Source organism: Hemitrygon akajei, chromosome 11 (genome assembly GCF_048418815.1).
Source record: "Hemitrygon akajei chromosome 11, sHemAka1.3, whole genome shotgun sequence".
In the NCBI taxonomy this organism is placed as follows: Eukaryota; Metazoa; Chordata; class Chondrichthyes; order Myliobatiformes; family Dasyatidae; genus Hemitrygon; species Hemitrygon akajei.
This window is the reverse complement of record NC_133134.1, coordinates 81,157,148-81,177,282: the sequence shown is the minus strand read 5'-3', so window position 1 is coordinate 81,177,282 and position 20,135 is coordinate 81,157,148. Positions and strand designations below refer to the sequence as shown.

At 45.6% G+C, this 20,135-nt stretch overlaps 1 protein-coding gene across 3 annotated transcripts in view; it reads left to right on the top strand.

Annotated features, from left to right (window-relative positions):
• Positions 1–20,135, top strand: part of ints3 (integrator complex subunit 3) — a 153,531-nt gene that overhangs the window by 94,955 nt on the left and 38,441 nt on the right. For all 3 annotated transcript variants that reach the window (XM_073061228.1, XM_073061227.1, XM_073061226.1), the window contains 6 exons: positions 5,631–5,685; positions 7,529–7,632; positions 12,896–12,940; positions 13,816–13,935; positions 15,637–15,790; positions 17,991–18,059. In XM_073061228.1, coding sequence (XP_072917329.1) covers positions 5,631–5,685; positions 7,529–7,632; positions 12,896–12,940; positions 13,816–13,935; positions 15,637–15,790; positions 17,991–18,059 — 547 coding nt within the window. The remainder of the gene's footprint in view (positions 1–5,630; positions 5,686–7,528; positions 7,633–12,895; positions 12,941–13,815; positions 13,936–15,636; positions 15,791–17,990; positions 18,060–20,135) is intronic.

Below are 20,135 nucleotides of genomic sequence, written 5' to 3'. Positions count from 1 at the left end.
GTATGATCATGGCTGATCATCCAACTCAGAACCCTGTACCTGCTTTCTCTCCATACCCCCTGATCCCTTTAGCCACAAGGGCCATATCTAACTCCCTCTTAAATATAGCCAATGAACTGGCCTCAACTGTTTCCTGTGGCAGAGAATTCCACAGATTCACCACTCTCTGTGTGAAGAAGTTTATCCTCATTTCTGTCCTAAAAGGTTTCCCCTTTATCCTTAAACTGTGACCCCTCATTCTTGACTCCCCCAACATCGGAAACAATCTTCCTGCAACTAGCCTGTCCAATCCCTTTAGAATTTTATACATTTCAATAAGATCCCCCCTCAATCTTCTAAATTCCAGCGAGTATAAGCCTGGTTGATCCAGTCTTTCTTCATATGAAAGTCCTGCCATCCCAGGAATCAATCTGGTGAACCTTCTCTGTACTCCCTCTATTGCAAGAATGTCTTTCCTCGATTAGGGGACCAAAACTGCACACAATACTCCAGGTGTGGTCTCACCAAGTCCTTGTACAACTGCAGTAGAACCTCCCTGTTCCTGTACTCGAATCCTCTTACTATGAATGCCAACATACCATTTGCCTTCTTTACCGCCTGCTGTACCTGCATACCCACTTTCAATGACTGGTGTACAATGACACCCAGGTCTCGTTGCACCTCCCCTTTTCCTAATCGGCCACCACTCAGATAATAATCTGTTTTCCTGTCTTGCAACCAAAGGTGATAACCTCACATTTATCCACATTAAATTGCATCTGCCATGAATTTGCCCACTCACCTAACCTATCCAAGTCACCCTGCATCCTCTAGGCATCCTCCTCACAGCTAACATCGCCGCCCAGCTTCGTGTCATCCGCAAACTTGGTAATGCTTTACAGCTACAGCAATCAGGCTTCTATTTTGCTGCTGTCTGTAAGGAGTTTGTACCTATCCCCTCGTGATCGCATGGGTTTCCTGCAGATGCTCTACTTCCCTCCCACATTCCAAGGTAGTTAGGGTTAGTAAGTTGTGGGCATGCTACATTGGCCAGAAACATGATAACACTTGTGGGCTGCCCCCCGGCACATATTTGGATTGTGTTGATTGTTGGCACAAAACAACACATTTCAATGTTTTGACATTTTTGTGACGAATAATGCTAATCTTTGAGCCCCTCAATTAAAATCCAGCCTGTAATTCACTACAGGGTATGTGTTCGATAAATAAACCTCTCAAACCCCTCAATTCGAATTCAGCCTATGCTTTTCGAGATAGAAATCTCCCAGTAGCCTTAAGCCTGTAACTCTTCCTGTGAATTTGTTGTTTTGTATTTAAATGCACCAGACCTAATGGTTAGGTGCAAGCCTGTAACTTTGAGAAAACAGTTACTTTATATGATTCCCAAGCCTGCCTCTGTGAACCCCTTGATTCCAGGGTTTCTGTGTGTTTTCACACAATATCTAAACTTCGTTAGCTTCTAGTCCACTTTTTCCTATGTGGTCTGCGGAGGCCAAGATAATTGTGAGATTGTGCTTGAGGGGGTGTTGTAGAGCCACCATTCTGATCCAGTGAAGTCCAGATGATGTCAGTTTCCCTCTTAGACTGGAATGAAGAAAGGACAGCTCCGTATTCCAGAGTCAGGTTGGTGAGCATCTTGGAGAGGCAACTCCTAGGAGGTGATGTTGCTCCTGTCCTGTGGAAGGTTACTGCAGTACTTTTTGCAAATGGTGTACATACGATGGCGTAGATGGGGTGGGCTAGTCAATGTCTTACTTAGGTTGTGGACAGGTTACCAGTCAAGGCTACTTGATTTCTGCATATTTATTTAGAGATACAGGCTCTTCTGGCCCAACGAGCCACACCAACCAGCAATGCACCTATTTAATCCTAGCCTAATCACAGGACAATTTACAATGACCAATTAATCTACTGACCATTACGTTTTTGCATTGTGGGATGGAACTCCTTACTGACAGCGCGGGAACTGAATTCTGAACTCCAATGTCCTGAGCTGTAGTACTGCCATGCTAACTGCTACACCACTGTGGATGAGTTAAGTCTGTGCCAGCTCACAGAACAATCCCCTTCCCCTGCTGATTTTCTACATAACCTAGTTTCCCCACATTCCCATCCATTCACTCACACACTCAGATCAATATATAGCAGCCAATTAATATTTCTTTCTTTATTTTTTCTCTTTATTGAGAGATACAGCACTGTTACAAGTGATCCCACGCTGCCTAGTTACACTTGTGTGACCAATTAACCTACTAACCCTTATGGCTCCTCTTGGGAGGGTGGGCAGAGTGACTTGGTCACAGAGAGCCTGTGCAAACTCCACACAGTGGACTGCGGGAGCTGAGGCACCTTTTCTACTAGCTGCACTAGTGTGCCACCATTAGTTGGTAAATTGGTTTATTATTGTCGCATGCATTGAGGTACAGTGAAAATCTTTGTTTTGCATGCCATCCATACAGATTGTGTAATCACATTGGTACATGGAAGTAGTACAAGGGAAAAGCAATAGCAATGCAGACTGATTTGTTGCACTTGCGGAGAAAGTACAGTTACTTAAGCCCTTTATCCCAGTTGGGATAAGCCAACAGCAGCTCGCCAGAATCCCCTCAAGTTCAGTTTTATTGCTATCTGACTGTACTTATATACAACTAAATGAATCAAGTGTTTTTCTGGACCACAGTGCACCCACAATACATATATCACACACACAGTATAAATAACTTGTAATTCAAAATGCCTGTGGAGTGCACACACAGGTAAATAGTGAACAGCTCTGCTGTCCTGGTGATCTGATCTCGGTGAGGGCAGGATATTCGTTAGTCTCACAGTCTGAGGGAAGAAGCATTCCTAGTCCTGATGCTCCTGTAACTCACTCTTGATGGTAGTGGATCAGAGAGATTATTGGTTTGGTGGTAGGGATCCTCAACAATGCCCCTTTGTATGCAATGCTCCTGGTAAATGGCCTGGGCCGGTCTTCTTTCCTCTCCCATGCATGTGGTCTTTGTAGCTTCTGTTGGTGTTTCTGTAGCCCTGAATTTTTACTGGATGGGGTTGCTAGCCCAGTGCCTAACCCTCCTCCTTTTGGTTTTGGACCCTGCCTGGTGGAATTGGAAAACGCAGTGCAGACAGATAATGGTGCATGGACATGATGGGTAGGTCATGATGTGTCCTGGACTTATCCTGGAGGTGTCAAGCTTTACTCACAGGGCTGGCTGGTGCTGATATCTTTTTTTAAAAAAATCCCTCCTGAGAGTTATATTCTAATAATGCTTATAAGTGGCCCCCACAATGATGCCAGCGGACTGGACGGATTGGCTGAATTGTGCATGTTGAGTTCAAAATGCCGAGTTTAGCTGAGCAGCTGAGAATTGGGAGTTTGAACATGTGGACTGGGATCCACTCCTTTGGTTTATTGTCATTCAGCCGTATTCATGTATACCAACCAAACAAAATAACGTTCCTCCGGACCAAGGTGCACAACACAATACAAATAACTCACACGTAGCACATAAAACAATTTTACCACAAATAAATTAACAAATAATAAGGTGCATTTATGATACAAGTTTAATAAATAAACAGTATAACACTACTGACATTTTATACATGATGAGACCTGGGTGGTGGCAGGGAGTTCAGTAGTCAGTGAGGTCTTCACTGGGCGAAGGAGTTGTTTTCCACCCTAATATCTCCGACTCCCATGAAATATGGTAGAGAATCCCTAGAATTCTGTACTTGTGGAGGGTATATCGTTTGGGTTATCTAAAGAGAATGTATATGGGTGTTTTGAAAGATTGGGGAACTGCCACTGTTCAAGTTCATTGTCGTAGCTAAACACAACGTATAAATGCCATGAAAGTAGGAGAGTCTAGGACCAGAGGGCACAGCCTCAGAATATATGTCCTTTTAGAACAGAGATGAGGAGGAATTTCTTTAGTCAGAGGCTGGTGAATCTGTCCATTACTAAGAATCCCATCATCCAGGACATGCCCTCTTCTCTTTGCTACCATCAGGAAGGAGGTACAGAAGCCTGATGCACACACTCAGCAATTCAGAAACACTTTGTTCCCCTCTGCCATCCAATTTCTAAATGGACATTGAACCCATGAACACTACCTTACTTTTTATATTATTTCTGTTTCTGCACTATTTTTAATTTAACTGTTTGATATACATATATACTTGTAAATAAAGTACAGTATTTTTTTTTCTGTATTATGTATTGCATTGTACTGCTGCCATCAAGTTAACAAATTTCACAGCTTATGCCAGTGATATTAAACCTGATTCTGACTGTGGAGGCCGAGTGGTTGGGTATATTTAAAGCGGAGGCTGATAGTTTCTTCATTATTAAGGGTTTCAAAGGTTACGGGAAGAAGGCAGGAGAATGAGGTTGAGAGGGATAATAAATCAGCCATGAGTGAATGGCAGAGCAGATTCGATAGGCCAAATAGACAATAGGTGCAGGAACAGGCCATTCAGCCCTTCGAGCCAGCACCACCATTCAATGTGATCATGGCTGATCATCCACAATCAGTACCCCATTCCTGCCTTCTCCCCATATCCCTTGACTCCGCTATCTTTAAGAGCTCTATCTAACTCTTTCTTGAAAGCATCCAGAGAACTGGCCTCCACTGCCTTCTGAGGCAGAGCATTCCATAGATCCACAACTCTCTGGGTGAAAAAGTTTTTTCTGAACTCTTCTAAATGGCCCACCCCTTATTCTTAATGGCCTCTGGTTCTGGAGTCCCTCAACATCGGGAACGTTTCCTGCCTCTAGAGTGTCCAATCCCTTAATAATCTTATATGTTTCAATCAGATCCCTTCTCATCCTTCTAAATTCCAGTGTATACAAACCCAGTCGCTCCAATCTTTCAACCTTTCTTGGCCCGATTCTGCTGCTTTGTCTTATGGTTGTAAAATTAACCTTCTGTTGCAACACAGTACATTACAGACGTGACAAAAGAATCACAATTAGATTTATTATCACTGATTTATGATGTAAAATTTGTTGTTTTGTGGCAGTACAGTGCAAAAACATAAAAGTAGTATAAATTATAAAATAAGTTTTGTAAAAAGAAACTTAACATAAACTTAAACTTAATATAATTTTACATAAAGGATGATGGTTATCTGAAATAATCTGAATGGGGTTTATTATTATTAACAGTTGCCAATAAATTTGTTGTTTTATTTGAAATTTGTCTTATTAAGTTATGATAAGAAATAAATACTGGGGAAAAAAGAGCAAAATAATGAGATAGGGTTCATATGCTGTCCAGAAATCTGAACATGGGAAGAAGCTCTTGCTAAAGTTTGGTTCTTGAGGCTCCTATACCCCCTGGTGAGCTGCCAGAGGTGCTAGAAGCAGGTACTGTAATAATGTTTAAAAGGTACTCGGATGGGGAATGTGTTGAGGGATGTGAGCCAGACACAGACAAGTGGGATTGATGTAGGTGGGCATCGCAGTCGGCACAGATGAGATAAACGTTATCCGATTCTGCCAAGAAGAGGAGAGGCCTAGGGCAGAGCAGCCATGAGGATATTGAATAGTGGCCTTGAATGATCACCTCCTGCTCCAGTTTGCTTGCACTCTCGCTGATTTGTTCTGTTTTCTCACTCCCTTTCAGTGACACGGAGATTCAGTGTGAAATAATGCAGGAAATTGTGGACATGATACTGGAGGTAAGCATTCAAAGTACCCCCTTTGTAATCCTGTATCACTGCAGGTCACTAGACTTATAGAGGCATTGAGTTATATAGTATGAGATAGGGCCTTTTGGCCCATCTGGTTCATGCCAATCAAGATGCATTATCTAAGCTAGTCTCATTGGCCCATAACTTTCTAAACCATGTATCTGCCCAACTGTCTTTTAAATTTTGTTAATTGTATTTCCCTTAACCACTTACACTGGCACTCATTCCATATAGATATCACTCTTTGTGTTTTTTCTTCAAAGGTTGCCCCTCAAGTTTTTATTAAATCTTTGCCCCTTATCCTAAATCTGTGCCTTCTAGTTCTCGATTTTGCAGTGCTGTGAAAAGACTGCATTCACCCCGCCTCGGCCCCTATAATCTTACGCACCTCTACCAGACATCACTCAGTCTCTCAAGTCCTGCCAACATTCTTGTAAATCTTCATTGCGCTCTTTCTAATTTAATAGGCTCTTTTCTATAGCAAGGTGACTGAAACTAAACTCCTCTCGTCCCTTTCCCTACTGAGGGTGAGTAAGTGAAGGTGGCTATATCTTCCAGGGTTAAGAGGAATGTCAGTGAATCATAAACTGGTGTAGCACACAAGGAGACTTGAGCCTATCTTGTCCATGCTGGCGCTCCACCAGAGCTTCTCCAAATTCTCAATAGGATTCAGAGAGCAGTGTTTGAAATCAGGAATGGTTAAATACGTTACACAAGGGGGAAGAAGGGGAGGTGACCAGCTCCAATGGTAAAGAGGCCCTCCCCACCACTGAGTACATTTACATGGTGCACTGCCACAAGAAAGCATCCATCATCCAGGCTATAACCCCTTCTCGCTGCTACCATCAGGCAGCAAGTACAGAAGCTTTCACACTACCAGGTTCAGGAACAGTTATTACCCTACAACCATCAGGCCTCTGAACCGGCCTGGATAACTTCAGTTTCAGGGACTCTTTACAACCCATGTTCTCAGTATTATTTTTATTTTCAGTCCATCTTCATTTGCATGTTGGTTGTTTGTTAGTCTTTATTTACAGGTAAGGTTTTTCGTAAAATTCTATTGTATTTTTCGTGCAAATGCCTGCAAAAATGAATTTCAAGGTACTTAGTACATGGTAGCATATACGTACTTTGATGATGGGAAACTGCAGGAGTGAAGTTGTTTCAGCCAGTCTAGAAGTCGTCAGGACCAATGAGGCAGGTTTTGAGTAGTACCTTGTGTTTAAGAAGTGATTCAGGCCACAGAAAGGTTTAGGGAGGAAATTTTGTGCATGGCCACCTGCCAGGGGACAGGAGTGTTCAGGGAGTATTGGCGCGGGGATGGGTTTATTGACTGGAGAAAACTGCGTCAAAAGGGACGAGCAACTCCACTGAGAGTCAAGGCCAGAGCAGGAGAATCGAGCAGTCGTCACACTGGGAGCCACAATGCATTGGGAAACACGGCAACCTACGGTGCTGGAAGTAAGCCTCGTTCTAAACAACAGAGACTGCAGGTGCAGTAATCTGCTGGAAGGCCTCAGCAGGTCAAGCAGCATCTCTGGTGGGGAGAGGAGTGGAGGTATTTGAGGCAGGGTTTCAGAATGAAATGTTGACAATTCATCCCCTCCACTTTCATCTTGCCCCCATCCACTGCACTGCAGATGCTGCTTAACCTTCTGAGTTCGTCCGGCAGATTGTGTGTCGCATTGAGTTAGGTGGGCTAGGTGGTAAATGCTTTGAATCTTGGGGTGACTAAGTCTGTGCGGTTCCAGAATGCACAGTAGCTCCCCGACATGTAGAAACATTCCTGTCAGTGGCTGTCTTATAATTTGTTGTTTCTTCTCTCTGGAAGGACGATTTTGATACCGAACTCATGGTGACATTGGCTTCTTGCTTAGTCGAATTGTTCAAGGGACACTTCAGGGGAGAAGTTCTACCTGAGGAGATCACAGAGGAGTAAGTTTTGACTTGGAAATATTTTTATTTTGTGTGTGTGGGTTTGTTTTTGCACGTTCATACCAGCTGGTTCAAAGCAAGGGAAGATTGGGCAAAGATCAGGACAGGACGAGAAGGTGGGGAGAGAATTGGAATTGGTTTATTATGTACCATGATACACTGAAAAACTTGTTTTGCATAGTATTTATACACCTCAAACATAACATGGTGCATTGAGGCTAGATCATGATTTGTGCTTTTTCTTTCCCTGCACATTGGGTCTTTCTTTTTGCAGTTGGGGTTTTTCGGTTTTCTTGTTTTGTAGCTGCCTGTAAGCAGACAAATCTCAAGGTGTATAAATTATACATACTTTGATGATAAATGTACTTTGAATCCTTTGAAAACAACAATGCAGAATGAAGTGTAAACGGCTATAGAGAAAGTGCAGTCCTGGTAAGCAAAGTGCAGGATCCTAACAAGGTAAATTATGAGGTCAGGGGTCCATCTTATCATAGGGTAGGATACATAACAGTTTGGTAAAAGCTGGTCGTGAGCCTGGTAGTAAGTGTTTCCAGCCTTTGATTCTGCTGGTTGCTTTACTGAGGCAGTAAGTAGTATAGACAGAGACCCCCACCCACCTTGAACATTCCCTCTGATAATTATCTGAGGACAGAGGATACAAAATTGGGCAGAAGATACAAGAGCCCTTAGAAGTAGAGGCTGGTTTCTGTGATGTGCTGAACTGTGTCAACAACTCACTGCTGTTTCTTGCAGTCACAGGCAGAGCAGTTGCCATGCCAAGTTATCCAACTAGGATGCTTTCTATGCTGCGTCATTAAAAATGAGTAAGGATTAACGAGTACAAATTTCTTTTGCCTCCTGAGAAATTAGAGTTGTTGGTGAGTTTTCTTGGCCATGACATCAACATGGTTGGACCGGCACAGGTTGGTTGCCGTTTGGGGATTTCAAGCTCTCAGCCCTCTCAACCTCAGCAGCATCTGCACTCCACGGTTTTCTGAAGAGTGTGAGTGTGAGTGTGAGTGTGAGTGTGTGTGTGTGTGTGTGTGCACGCGTGCCCTTAACTCCTGGTGGAGTTGTCAGGGCGCCGTCATGACAAGCTTTTTGCACTGATCTTTTTGGTGATATCTTTTTGAGCCCATCCTTCTCCGGGTATTTTTTTACGAGGTGGAGTTGCTAGCTTGACACTCAACCCAGGCACGGATGGAGAGCGTGCAAGGGAGCCGGCTGGATTCAAACTCGGGACCTGTCGCCCCAAAGTCCAGCGCTGATGCCACTACGCCACCAGCCGGCAGTCGATACGGAATGAATTATGGACCATTTCTTCACATTGAGATTTTGGTGGGAGTATGTGATAATGTGGAACCTGCCAACAGCCCTTTGCTGGGCAAGCAGTGTACTGTTTCCCATTACAAACTGCCAAGGGCTCTCAAACTCGCCTCAGCTCCATGTGTTTTTAAAAAAAGTGGCTAGATTGGGGCAGGAGGAAAGGTTACAAACTGCCCTCCTTACCCCACCCTGCCCTCCACTCCAATTCCTTCCCAGCTAGAGTTGAATAGAGAGTCAAAGGGAGCAAGTTATTTTAAATTTAATTATCTCTTCCTGTTTCCCTCGGACTCCAGCTTACTGTTCTTTTACTACCTTCTTCCCTACCAGAGCTCCCTCTGTGCTGTGTTTTATTTATTTATCTGTCTGTCCCAATCTAATCACGAGGCAATTTACAATGACCAATTAATTTACTAACTGGTACATCTTTGGACTGTGGGAGGAAACCAGAGCACCTGGAGAAAACCCATGCATTTCACGGGGAGGATGTACAGACTCCTTAGAGAGGGTGCCAGGATTGAACTCTGAACTCGGATGCCCCGAGCTATAACAGCATCATGCTAACCGCTACACTACCATGCCACCCCTGACAGCTTGATGCTCTCTTATTAGTATAGCCCCTTTCACATATTGTTGGGCTTCCTCGCCAGCCCCCCACTGCATACTGTGGTACTTCGTTGCTGCCAGTGAGTGTCACTGTATTGACCTAAACACAAGAGATTCTGCAGATGTTGGATATTCAGAATAACATACACACACACACAAAATGCTAGGGGAACTCAGCAGGTCAGGCAGCATCAATAGAGAGGAGTCCCTTCCTGATGAGAGGCCTCTGCCCAAAACATTGACTCTTCGTTCCTTTCCATAGATGCTGCCTGACCCTGCTGAGTATTGGCCAAGATGTTTAATTCTGTGCCGAGTGTGGGACTTGAACTCACAATTTTACGACTGGCAGACGTCTCTGTCCAGCGTCTGCAGTCTGTTATTTGCAGCACTCTTGGTAAAGCTGCAGTTGGTTCATGATCATCTCACTGGGACTTGGTGTACCACACACCCGCAGTCCTCAATACTTTCAAACATAAAACAGCTCACAGTGTGAGGTGAATTATTTCAACTGCGTAATTGTTTCTTAATTAGTCTGTAAATGCTGCCGCTGAGTCTGGGGCTCAGGTGCTATTATCCAATGTGGTTTCATTGCCAGGAGTAAATACAGGATTGTCGGTTGGTTATTAAATTAGTTAGTGCAAGTGTGTCATTAATTATCAGAGGCTCTTGCCCTGTAGCAATGGAGACAGAAGCAATTCAACAGGGTCATGTTAGACTCTTCTGTAATTGTTTGTGTGTAGTTTTTATCTTATTGACAGAAACAGCATGGTAACAGGCCCTCCCGTCCCAAAGAGCCCAAGCCACCCAGTTACACCCATGTGACCAATTAGCCTACCAACCTATATATCGTTGGAATGTGGGTGGAAATCAGAGCACCTAGAGGATTCCCACATGCTCATGGGGAGAACATACAAACTCCTTACAGACAACGGCAGGAATTGAACCCAGGTCACTGGTGCCGTGTAGTGTTACGCTAACCACTACACTGCCCCTTTTTCAAATTTTCATCTGTTTTTATTGATTCTATTGTCCTTCTTTGTTTTTCCTGTGAATGCCCACAAGAAAATGAACCTCAAGGTTGTCTATGGTGACATATACAGTGGTACTAGGAAGCTTGTGAACCCTGTAGAATTTTCTCTATTTCTGCATAAATATGACCTAAAATGTGATCATATCTTCACGCAAGCCCAAAAAACTAGAAACCAATTAAATAATAACACTAAAACATAATACTTGCTCATTTATTTATTGAGAAAAATGATTCAATTTTACATGTATTTGTTGGAAACAGTATGCAAACCTCTGGGATAATGCCTTCTACAAAGGCTATTGGAGTCAGATATTCCAATCAATGAGATGAGATTGGAGGTGAGGGTTTTAGAGGTGCCCTGCCCTATAAAAAAGATACACAAAGTCAGGTTACTGACAGAGCTTGCTCTTTTCAAGAAAGGTCAGTTTATGTGCACCGTGCCTCAATCAGAACAACTTTCCTTAGAAAGATTATAGAGTTGCATTAAGCTGGAAAAGGCTACAAAAGCATTTCTAAAGACCTGAGTGTTCATCAGTCGACAGTAAGAGAAATTGTCCCCAAATGGAGGAAATGCAGTACTGTTGCTACTCTCCCTAGGAGTGGATATCCTGTAAAGATCACACCAAGAGCCAAATGTGCAATGGTGAAGGAGGTGAAAAAGAACCCAAGGGTAACGGTAAAAGACCTGGAGAAACCTCTAGAACTGGCTCAAGTCTCTGTTCATAAACGAGAACACTAAACAAGAATGATGTTCCCAGAAGGACACCACAGGGGAAACCACTGCTGTAAAAAAAACAGTGCTGCTCGTCTCAGGTTTGCAAAAGACCACCTAGATGTTCCACAGTGCTCCTGGGGCAATATTCTATGGACAGATGAAACAGAAGTAGAACTTTTTGGCAGAAATGCACACTGCTATGTTTGGAGGAAAAAGGACACTGCACACCAACACCAAAACCTCATCCCAACTGTGAAGCATGGTGGAAGGAGCATCACAGTCTGGGGCTGCTTTGCTGCCTCAGGGCCTGGTCAGCTTGCAATCATTGAGGGAACAATGAATTCAAAATTGTATCAAGATCTTTTACAGGGGAATGTCAGGGTAGCAGTTCATCACCTGAAGCTTAATAGAAGTTGGGTGATGCAACAAGACAGTGATCTGAAAGACCAAAATAAATCAACAACAGAATGATTAAAAAAGAAGAAAATTTGTGTTTTGGAATGGTTGAGTCAAAGTGCTGACCTTAATCCTATAGAAATGTTGTGGAAGGACCTGAAGCAAGCATTTCATGCAAAGAGGCCCAATAACTCCCCAGAGTTTAATCGGTTTTGTAAGGATTCCTCCAAGCCGATGTACAAAACTGATCAACAGTTACCAGAAGCGTTTGTTTGAAGTTATTGCTGTACAACACCAGTTCCTGAAAGCAAAGGTTCATATTTTTTTCCAACAAATACATGTAATATTGAATCATTTTTCTCAATAAATAAATGAGCAAGTATAATGTTTTTGCTTTATTTATTTAATTGGGTTCTCTTTATCTGGTTTTAGGACTTGTGTGAAGATCTGATCTTGTTTTGGGTCATACTTATACAGAAATAGAGAAAATTCTACAGGGTTCATAAACCTTCTAGCACCACTGTAGGCACTTCAATAATAAATTTACTTTGAACTTTGAAGAGAATGCTGCTCCCTAAAAGGTAGGATACATGACAGCTGCAAACCCAAATGGACAAATTTTAAAAGTTCTTGGACAGGTACGTGGGTAGATTAAAAAAAGTTTAGCTTTATTTGTCACAAGTACATCAAAATGTACAGTGGAATGCATCGTTTGTGTCAACGACCAACGCAGTTTGGGGATTGTGTTGGGGATAGTCTCCATACTTCGCACAAACATGGCATGCCCATAACTTACTTAACCCGAACTCTAACCAAACATCTTTGGAATGTGGGAGGAAACCCACAGGGAGAACTCCTTGCAGACAGCGATGGGAATCAAACCCCAAATTGTACTGTAAAGTAATTGCGCTACCGTGTTGCTGTCCCCTAATTTTAAGATGGCTGTGCCATCTGTTACCTAAGCACTATAATCGACCGCATAACTTTTCTCTGCCCATCATTCTATCAAGTGTGCTCTTCAAACTGAGCCTTTTTTTCCACATTTTTTTTGGTGATCTTGGTAGTGTCTGCTCCTGTGGTTTGCTGTCGAACCGTGTTTGGCTACACTCCGTTAAAGCTCCATCAAAGGCTGTTTTGCTGTATTTATTGGCTGTTGATTGGTGTATGTGACGTTTTAATGGTTTCTGTTGCAGGTCTCTGGAGGAGTCTGTGGGAAAGCCACTTTATGTAACCTTCAGGTAGGTTCAGGTCACTGACTGAACTCTTTGACAATCTGGAAATACATCGCAAAATGGAAGTCAGCCATCACTTTCTCTGCAAGTACTCACTGTTGCAATGTCCCAAGGGATACCCAATTCTCCTTCATCCCTGCAGGCAGATTGAGTTTGAGTGCAGAGCCCACTTTTATCCTCGGGTGAATGTGCATGTGACTGTATTGTGGACGCTTGGCTGGTGGCAAGCTGTCGTCTTAGACAGCTTGATTGTGTGGGTCATAGGCTCCCTCTGTGCTGGTCAGGGATGGATTTTCAGGATTCGAACCCTGCAGTGATGAAAAAGTCTTGATAAACCTCAACGCCCTTACACCTCTCTGCATTTACATGGAGTGCTGTCACAATAATGCATCATCATCATCAAGGAACCCCCCCCCCCCCCCCCCCACCTTCCGGGCCAAGCTCTCGTCTTGCTAATACCATCAGGCAGGGGTTGCTGGAGCCTTGGGTCCCACCCAACCAGGTTCAGGTACAGGTAGTACCCTGCAGCCATCAGGCTTCTGAAACCTTACTCACCACAACTCTGAACTGATTCCACAACCTGCAGACTCACTTTCAAAGACTCTACAACTCATTTTCTTTGTATCACCTGTCTGTGTAACTAAGTTGTTTTTTGCACTTCAGTTGTTGGTCAGTCTTTGCTTATGTATAGCTTTTCATTAATTCTATTATATTTCTTTCCTGTAAATGCCTGCAAGATCTCAAGGGCTATATTAATGTACTTTGATAATTAATTTGACTTTGACTCTGACCTTTGTCCCTACTGGGGCGTAGAGGCCAGGGTTTTGCCGGACTTTGTTCCCGTGCGGGAGCTGCGGTTAATTCTGTCTGTTGCTACCTAGGAATCTGTGCCAAATGCAAGAGGATAACAGCAGCTTCTCGTTGCTCCTGGAGCTCCTGTCCGAATTATACCAGAAGCAGCCAAAGATCGGTTACCACCTCCTCTACTATCTACGAGCCAGGTAAGGGTTGCTTAACGCAAGTAATTCTGCAAATGCTGCAAATCCAGAGCAACACGTGCCAGAGTAAGAAGGTGGGAGGAGGGGAAGGAGTACAAGCTGGCAGGTGAGAGGTGGGGGGGGGGGTGAAATCACAAGCTGGGATGTGATGGGGGGAAAAGTAAATGGCTGAAGAAGACAGAATCTGATAGGAGAGGAGAGTGGACCATGGGAGGAGGGGAAGGAGTACAAGCTGGCAGGTGAGAGGTGAGGGGGGGGGGGGGTGAAATCACAAGCTGGGATGTGATGGGGGGAAAAGTAAATGGCTGAAGAAGACAGAATCTGATAGGAAAGGAGAGTGGACCATGGAAGAAAGGGAAGGAGAACAGGCACAAAGAGATGTGATGGGCAGATGAGGAGAAGAGAAAGAGTAAGAGGGGAGCCAGAATGGGGAATAGAAACGGAGAGAAGGGGAGCTGGAGAAATTACTGGAAGTTGGAGAAATTAATCTTCAGTGCCATCAAGTTGGAGGCTATTGAGATAGAATACACCTGTTTCCAAAAACAAGCTAAACCTCGAAGTTAACATTTCTGAAGACGTTTTACAAGGGTGTTGTGTTGCACTTTTCCCAGCCCTGGTTCTCTGGCTGTGCAGAATAGCTTGCTCTATGTTTTCAGCAGAGTCTGTGTATGTGGCAGACGCACAGTGAAACATGAGGAGCTGTGGATTCTGGAGAACGGAAAATCTGCTAGGAACTCAGTGGGTCAGGCAGCTTCTGTGAAGGGAAGTGGGCAATTGGATCGTTGCCTGTTCATGTCCATCCACAGATGCTGCCCGACTGAGTGAAGCTTCTTCTGCACCATCCCACCACACACAGTCCTGGACAGGTACGGGATGGGTTAGTCACAGAGCGATGCTCCTGCGCTGTCCCATCACACAATCCTGAGACAGGATAGGTTAGTCACAGAGTGAAACTCCTCTGCATTGTCCCCTCACACAGTCCCAGGACAGAGTTAATGCAGGTTGGTCACAGAGTGAAACTCCTTCGCTGCCCCATCACGCAATCTCTGAAAGAGGACTGTGTGGTTAGTCACAGACTGAAGTTCCTGCACTGTCTCATCACTCAGTCCTGGGACAGGGACAATGTGGTTTATTCAATGTGTTAAATGTCAAGATAAGTTCCATTTGCACCGCCCTTGCAGGGCAGGTACAGTAAGCGTTAAGCAGGGTAAGCTCTGTCTGCAGTCCCTACGAGAGCCAGCATGGATTAGACACAAAGTCTGCACTGACCCAGCACATCCATAGAGAGCCCACATTCCCTGTGTAATGGTTATATTTCCCATTCCATGCAGCCACCATTCTATGTTTTAAAAAAATCTACTTCTGACATACCCTCCCCACCCACTATCCTGCAAGGGTTAACTTTGAGCACCATAATTTTACACGTATTAAGAATTTGCTGTGGTGTGTTGTTCAGGACATGACATGCAACAAAAAACAACCTTCAGCCAAAGTACGGATATGGAATAAAATGAGCTTAAGTAGATAAATCCCAATGTGTATTTGGTGTCAGTTGTGCTGTGGGCTCGGATCCACTAAGACGTTTTGATTAACTAACCCCTGGCAGAAAGTGGGCCAGATCCAGTAGTGGAGGTGGTGAGCGAGGGAAGTGCAGTAGCTTGGCCCACCTTACGTGCCCCTTACTGCGGTGCCTGTTTCTTTCAGTAAAGCTGCAGCGGGGAAGATGAGGCTCTACGAGTCGTTTGCTCAGGCCACCCAGCTCGGGGACCTCCACACCTGTCTCATGATGGACATGAAGGCGTGCCAGGAGGACGACATTCGGCTGCTCTGCTACCTCACCCCAACCATCTACACATCGGTACGGTCTGAAATGTAACCCATGGCTCGGTTACATCTGCATCAAGGGTTGAGCCTGGTCTCACACTCCAGGGACGAGATCGTTTCAGAATGATTGAAGCAATGGGAGAGAGCAGCGCACCATGGGAGAGGTGGTGGTACTGAGGGAGGGTCAACTAGTGAGGTAATGAGGGAGGGTCACTCTGGGAGAGGTGGTGGTACTGAATGAGGGTCACGCTGGGAGAGGTGCAGTACCGAGGGAGGGTCACACTGGGGAGGTGGTGGTACTGAGAGAGGGTCACACTGGGAGAGGTGGTGGTACTGAGAGAGGGTCACATTGGGGAGGTGGTGGTACCGAGGGAGGGTCACACTGGGAGAGGTGGTGGTACTGAGGGAGAGAGGGTCACACTGGGAGAGGGGGTGGTACTGAGGGAGGGAGGGTCACACTGGGAGAGGTGGTGGTACCGAGGGAGGGTCACACTGGGAGGGATGGTGGTATCAAGGGAGGGTCACACTGGGAGAGGGGGTGGTACCGAGGGAGGGTCACACTGAGGAGTTGGTGGTACCGAGGGAGGGAGGGTCACACTGGGAGAGGTGGTGGTACCGAGGGAGGGTCACACTGGGAGGGATGGTGGTACCGAGGGAGGGTCACACTGGGAGAGGGGGTGGTACCGAGGGAGGGTCACACTGAGGAGTTGGTGGTACTGAGGGAGGGAGGGTCACACTGGGAGAGGTGGTGGTACCGAGGGAGGGTTACACTGGGAGGGATGGTGGTACCGAGGGAGGGTCACACTGGGAGAGGTGGTGGTACCGAGGGAGGGTCACACTGGGAGGGAGGGATGGTGGTACCGAGGGAGGGTCACACTGGGAGAGGTGGTGGTACCGAGGGAGGGTCACACTGGGAGGGAGGGATGGTGGTACCGAGGGAGGGAGGGTCACACTGGGAGAGGTGGTAGTACCGAGGGAGGGTCACACTGGGAGAGGTGGTGGTACTGAGGGAGGGTCACAGTGGGAGAGGTGGTGGTACCGAGGGAGGGTCACACTGGGAGAGAGGGTGGTACCGAGGGAGGGTCACACTGGGAGAGGTGGTGGTACTGAGGGAGGGAGGGTCACACTGGGAGAGGTGGTGGTACCGAGGGAGGGAGGGTCACACTGGGAGAGGGGGTGGTACCGAGGGAGGGAGGGTCACACTGGGAGAGGTGGTGGTACTGAGGGAGGGGCAACACAGGGAGAAATGTCACGCAGTGGGAAGGGCGGCACTGAACGAAGAGGGTCGACATTGGGGAAGGAGGCGGTGACAAGCGAGGGGTGGTACTCAGTACAACTCCTCTCAAGCTGCACTGTCTCTTTTGTTGGGCTGCTGGATTTGGTTGGATGTCCCCAGTGGATTGGACCATGTGCACGTTGCCTTCTGATGACGGTGCAATTTAATGGATCCAGATAAAATTGGCTGCAATTTTCCCAGCCTTTAAACAAGATTTGAAAAGAACCCAGACAAAAATGTCTCTGGCTTCTGTGGCTGGAAGGCCAGCAGAGGAGAAGTATTAGAGAGATTCAGCAGGGAAACAGGCCCTTTGGTCCATTAACTGTACACTGACCATCAGTTCTCTGCCCCCCCCCCCCCCCCCATTTACACTAGTCCTACGTTAATCCCACTGTATCTTCCCCACATACTCATCAGTTTACCCCTAGATTCTACCCCTCGCCTACATCTGCAGTTTACAATGGCTGATAAACCCGCCCACAAGATTGGGACATGGGAGGAAGGCAGAGTGCCCGGGAGGGAGAAACTCCACACACGGAGAGCGACACAGACACCCCACCCCCAGGTCAGGATTGAATACGGGTAAAAGACCAAAAGACATAGGAATAGAATTAGACCACTCAGCCCATCAAGTCTGCACTGCCATTCCGTCATGGCTGATTTATTATCCCTCTCAAGCCCATTCTCCTGCCTTCTCCCTGTAACCTTTAGTGCTCTTACTAGGTCCGAGGACTTGTGGAATAAAGACCTAGCCTGCCGAAACTCTGCCTATAACTCAGACATCTCCATGACCAGCTGATTAATTCCAGAGGAGCCTGGGGTAGACTTGCATTCCATGTTCCCTGACAGGCTGGACTGAACTGTTGTTCTGTATGCGGGATGGGAGGCAAGAGGGGAGCAGAAGGGGTTAGGATGCAGTCAGTGTTTGTTTGTAACGTCTGCTCTCTCCCTCTTCTAGTTTCCCGATGAGACCCTCCGGAGCAGCGAGCTGCTCAACATGATTGTTGCCGTCATCGACTCTGCACAGGTCCGTTTTATTTTAATTATTCAGAGGTCCAGCATTGAACAGGTCCTTCAGGCCCAATGAGCCACACCGCCCAACAACCCACCGATTTATCCCGAGCCTAATCACATGACAGTTTACAACAGCCAACTAACCTGCTAACCTGTATGTCTTTAGACTGAGGGGAAACCGGAGCACCTGGAAAAAGCATGGGAAGAACGTACAAATTCCTTACAGAATTCACTCAGAACTCCGATGACCCGAGCTATGATAGCAACAGAACCAACTGCTACACAACCATGGTGCCCACTTTCTAGTGGCGTGTGGCTTTTGTTCCAGTGGTGTCACTGGGACAAAGGCAGTAGCAACTGAAGGTGATATCACAGCCTCCAGTTAGAAGGTGCAGAGGGTTGTAGGTCAGACCATCATGGATTCATTTACCGGGGGCGCTTAGAGTCATAGAACATGAATGCAGGCCTTTCAGCCCAACAACTCCATGCCGACCCCACTGTCCACCTGGTGGTTCCAGTTTCCTACATTTGGCCCCTATCCCTCTAGGTCCCTACAGAGTCACACAACAAATTAGTCTTGGAGAGGCTCCAAAAAAGGGGTTAGCGATGTAGCATTGATTGCCTAACACAACGGGCAGTTCAGGAGAGGTGAACCGTGAAACATTTCAGCACGTGGAGCAATCTTTTAAAAAGAGGACATGTTCCAAAGAGGATGACTCAAGAAGACAGCATCCATTATGAAGAACCCTCACCATCTGGGACATGTCCTCTTCTCATTACTGCCATCAAAGAAGAGGTACAGGAGCCTGAAGACCCACACTCAGTCTTTTAGGAGTAGTTTCTTCCCTTCCACCATCAGATTTCATATTGGTCCATGAATCCATGAGCACTACCTCATCTGGTATATTCTTTTCAGTCCTGGTTGCCTCATTATAGGAAGGATGAGGAAGCTTTAGACAGGGAACAGAGAAGATTTACCAGAATGCTGCCTGGATTGCAGAGCATGTACTGTACTATGAGGATAGGTTGAGTGAGCTAGGACTTTTCTCTTTGGACCAAAGGAACATGAGAGGAAACTTGGTGGAGGTGTACGAGGTGATAATAGATTAAGTAGAAAGCCAAGGACTTTTTCCCAAAGGAGGAAATGGCTAATGCCAGGGGCATAATTTTAAGGTGATTGGAGGAAGTATAGGATGTCAGATGTAAGTTTTACACAGAGAATAGTGAGTGCATGGAACACCTTTCTGGGGGTGATGGTAGAACCAGATACAGTGCATACAAAAAGTATTCACCCTTCCCCCCCCCCCACCGCCCCGAACTTTTCATGTTTTTTATGTTGTAAAACATTGAATCACAGTGGATTTAATTTGGGGGTTTTTTTTACGCTGATCAATGGAAAAAGACTCTTTTGTGTCAAAGTGAAAACAGATCTCTACAAAGTGATCTAAATTAATTACAAATATAAAACAAAAGAATTGATTGCATAAGTATTCATCCCCTCCAAGTCAGTATTTAGTAGATACACCTTTGGCAGCTATTATAGCCTTGAGTCTGTGTGACTAGGTTTCTATCAGCTTTGCGCATCTGGCCATTGCAATTTTTCCCTATTCTTCTTTAGGAAACTGCTCAAGCTCTGTCAGATTGCATGGTGATAGTGAGTGAACAGCCCTTTTCAAGTCCAGCCACAACTTCTCAATTGGAATGAGGTCTAGACTCTGACTTGGTCACTCCAGGACATTAACTTGGTTCTTTTTAAGCCAAGGCTGTGTAGCTTTGGCTTTATGCTTGGGGTCGTCATCTTGCTGGGAAAAAAAAATTCTTCCAAGTTGCAGTTCTCTTGCAGAATGCATCAGGATTTCCCTGTATTTTGCTGCATTCATTTTACCCTCTACCTTCACAAGCCTTCCAGGGCCTGCTGCAGTGATGCAGCCACCACCATGCTTCACGGTAGTGATAGTGTGTTTTTGATTATGTGTGGTGCTTGGTTTATGTCAAACATAGTGTTTAGTCTGATGGCCAAAGAGCTCAATTTTGGTTTCATCAGACTATAGAACCTTTTTCCAGCTGACTTCCTGCCTTCTGGCAAACT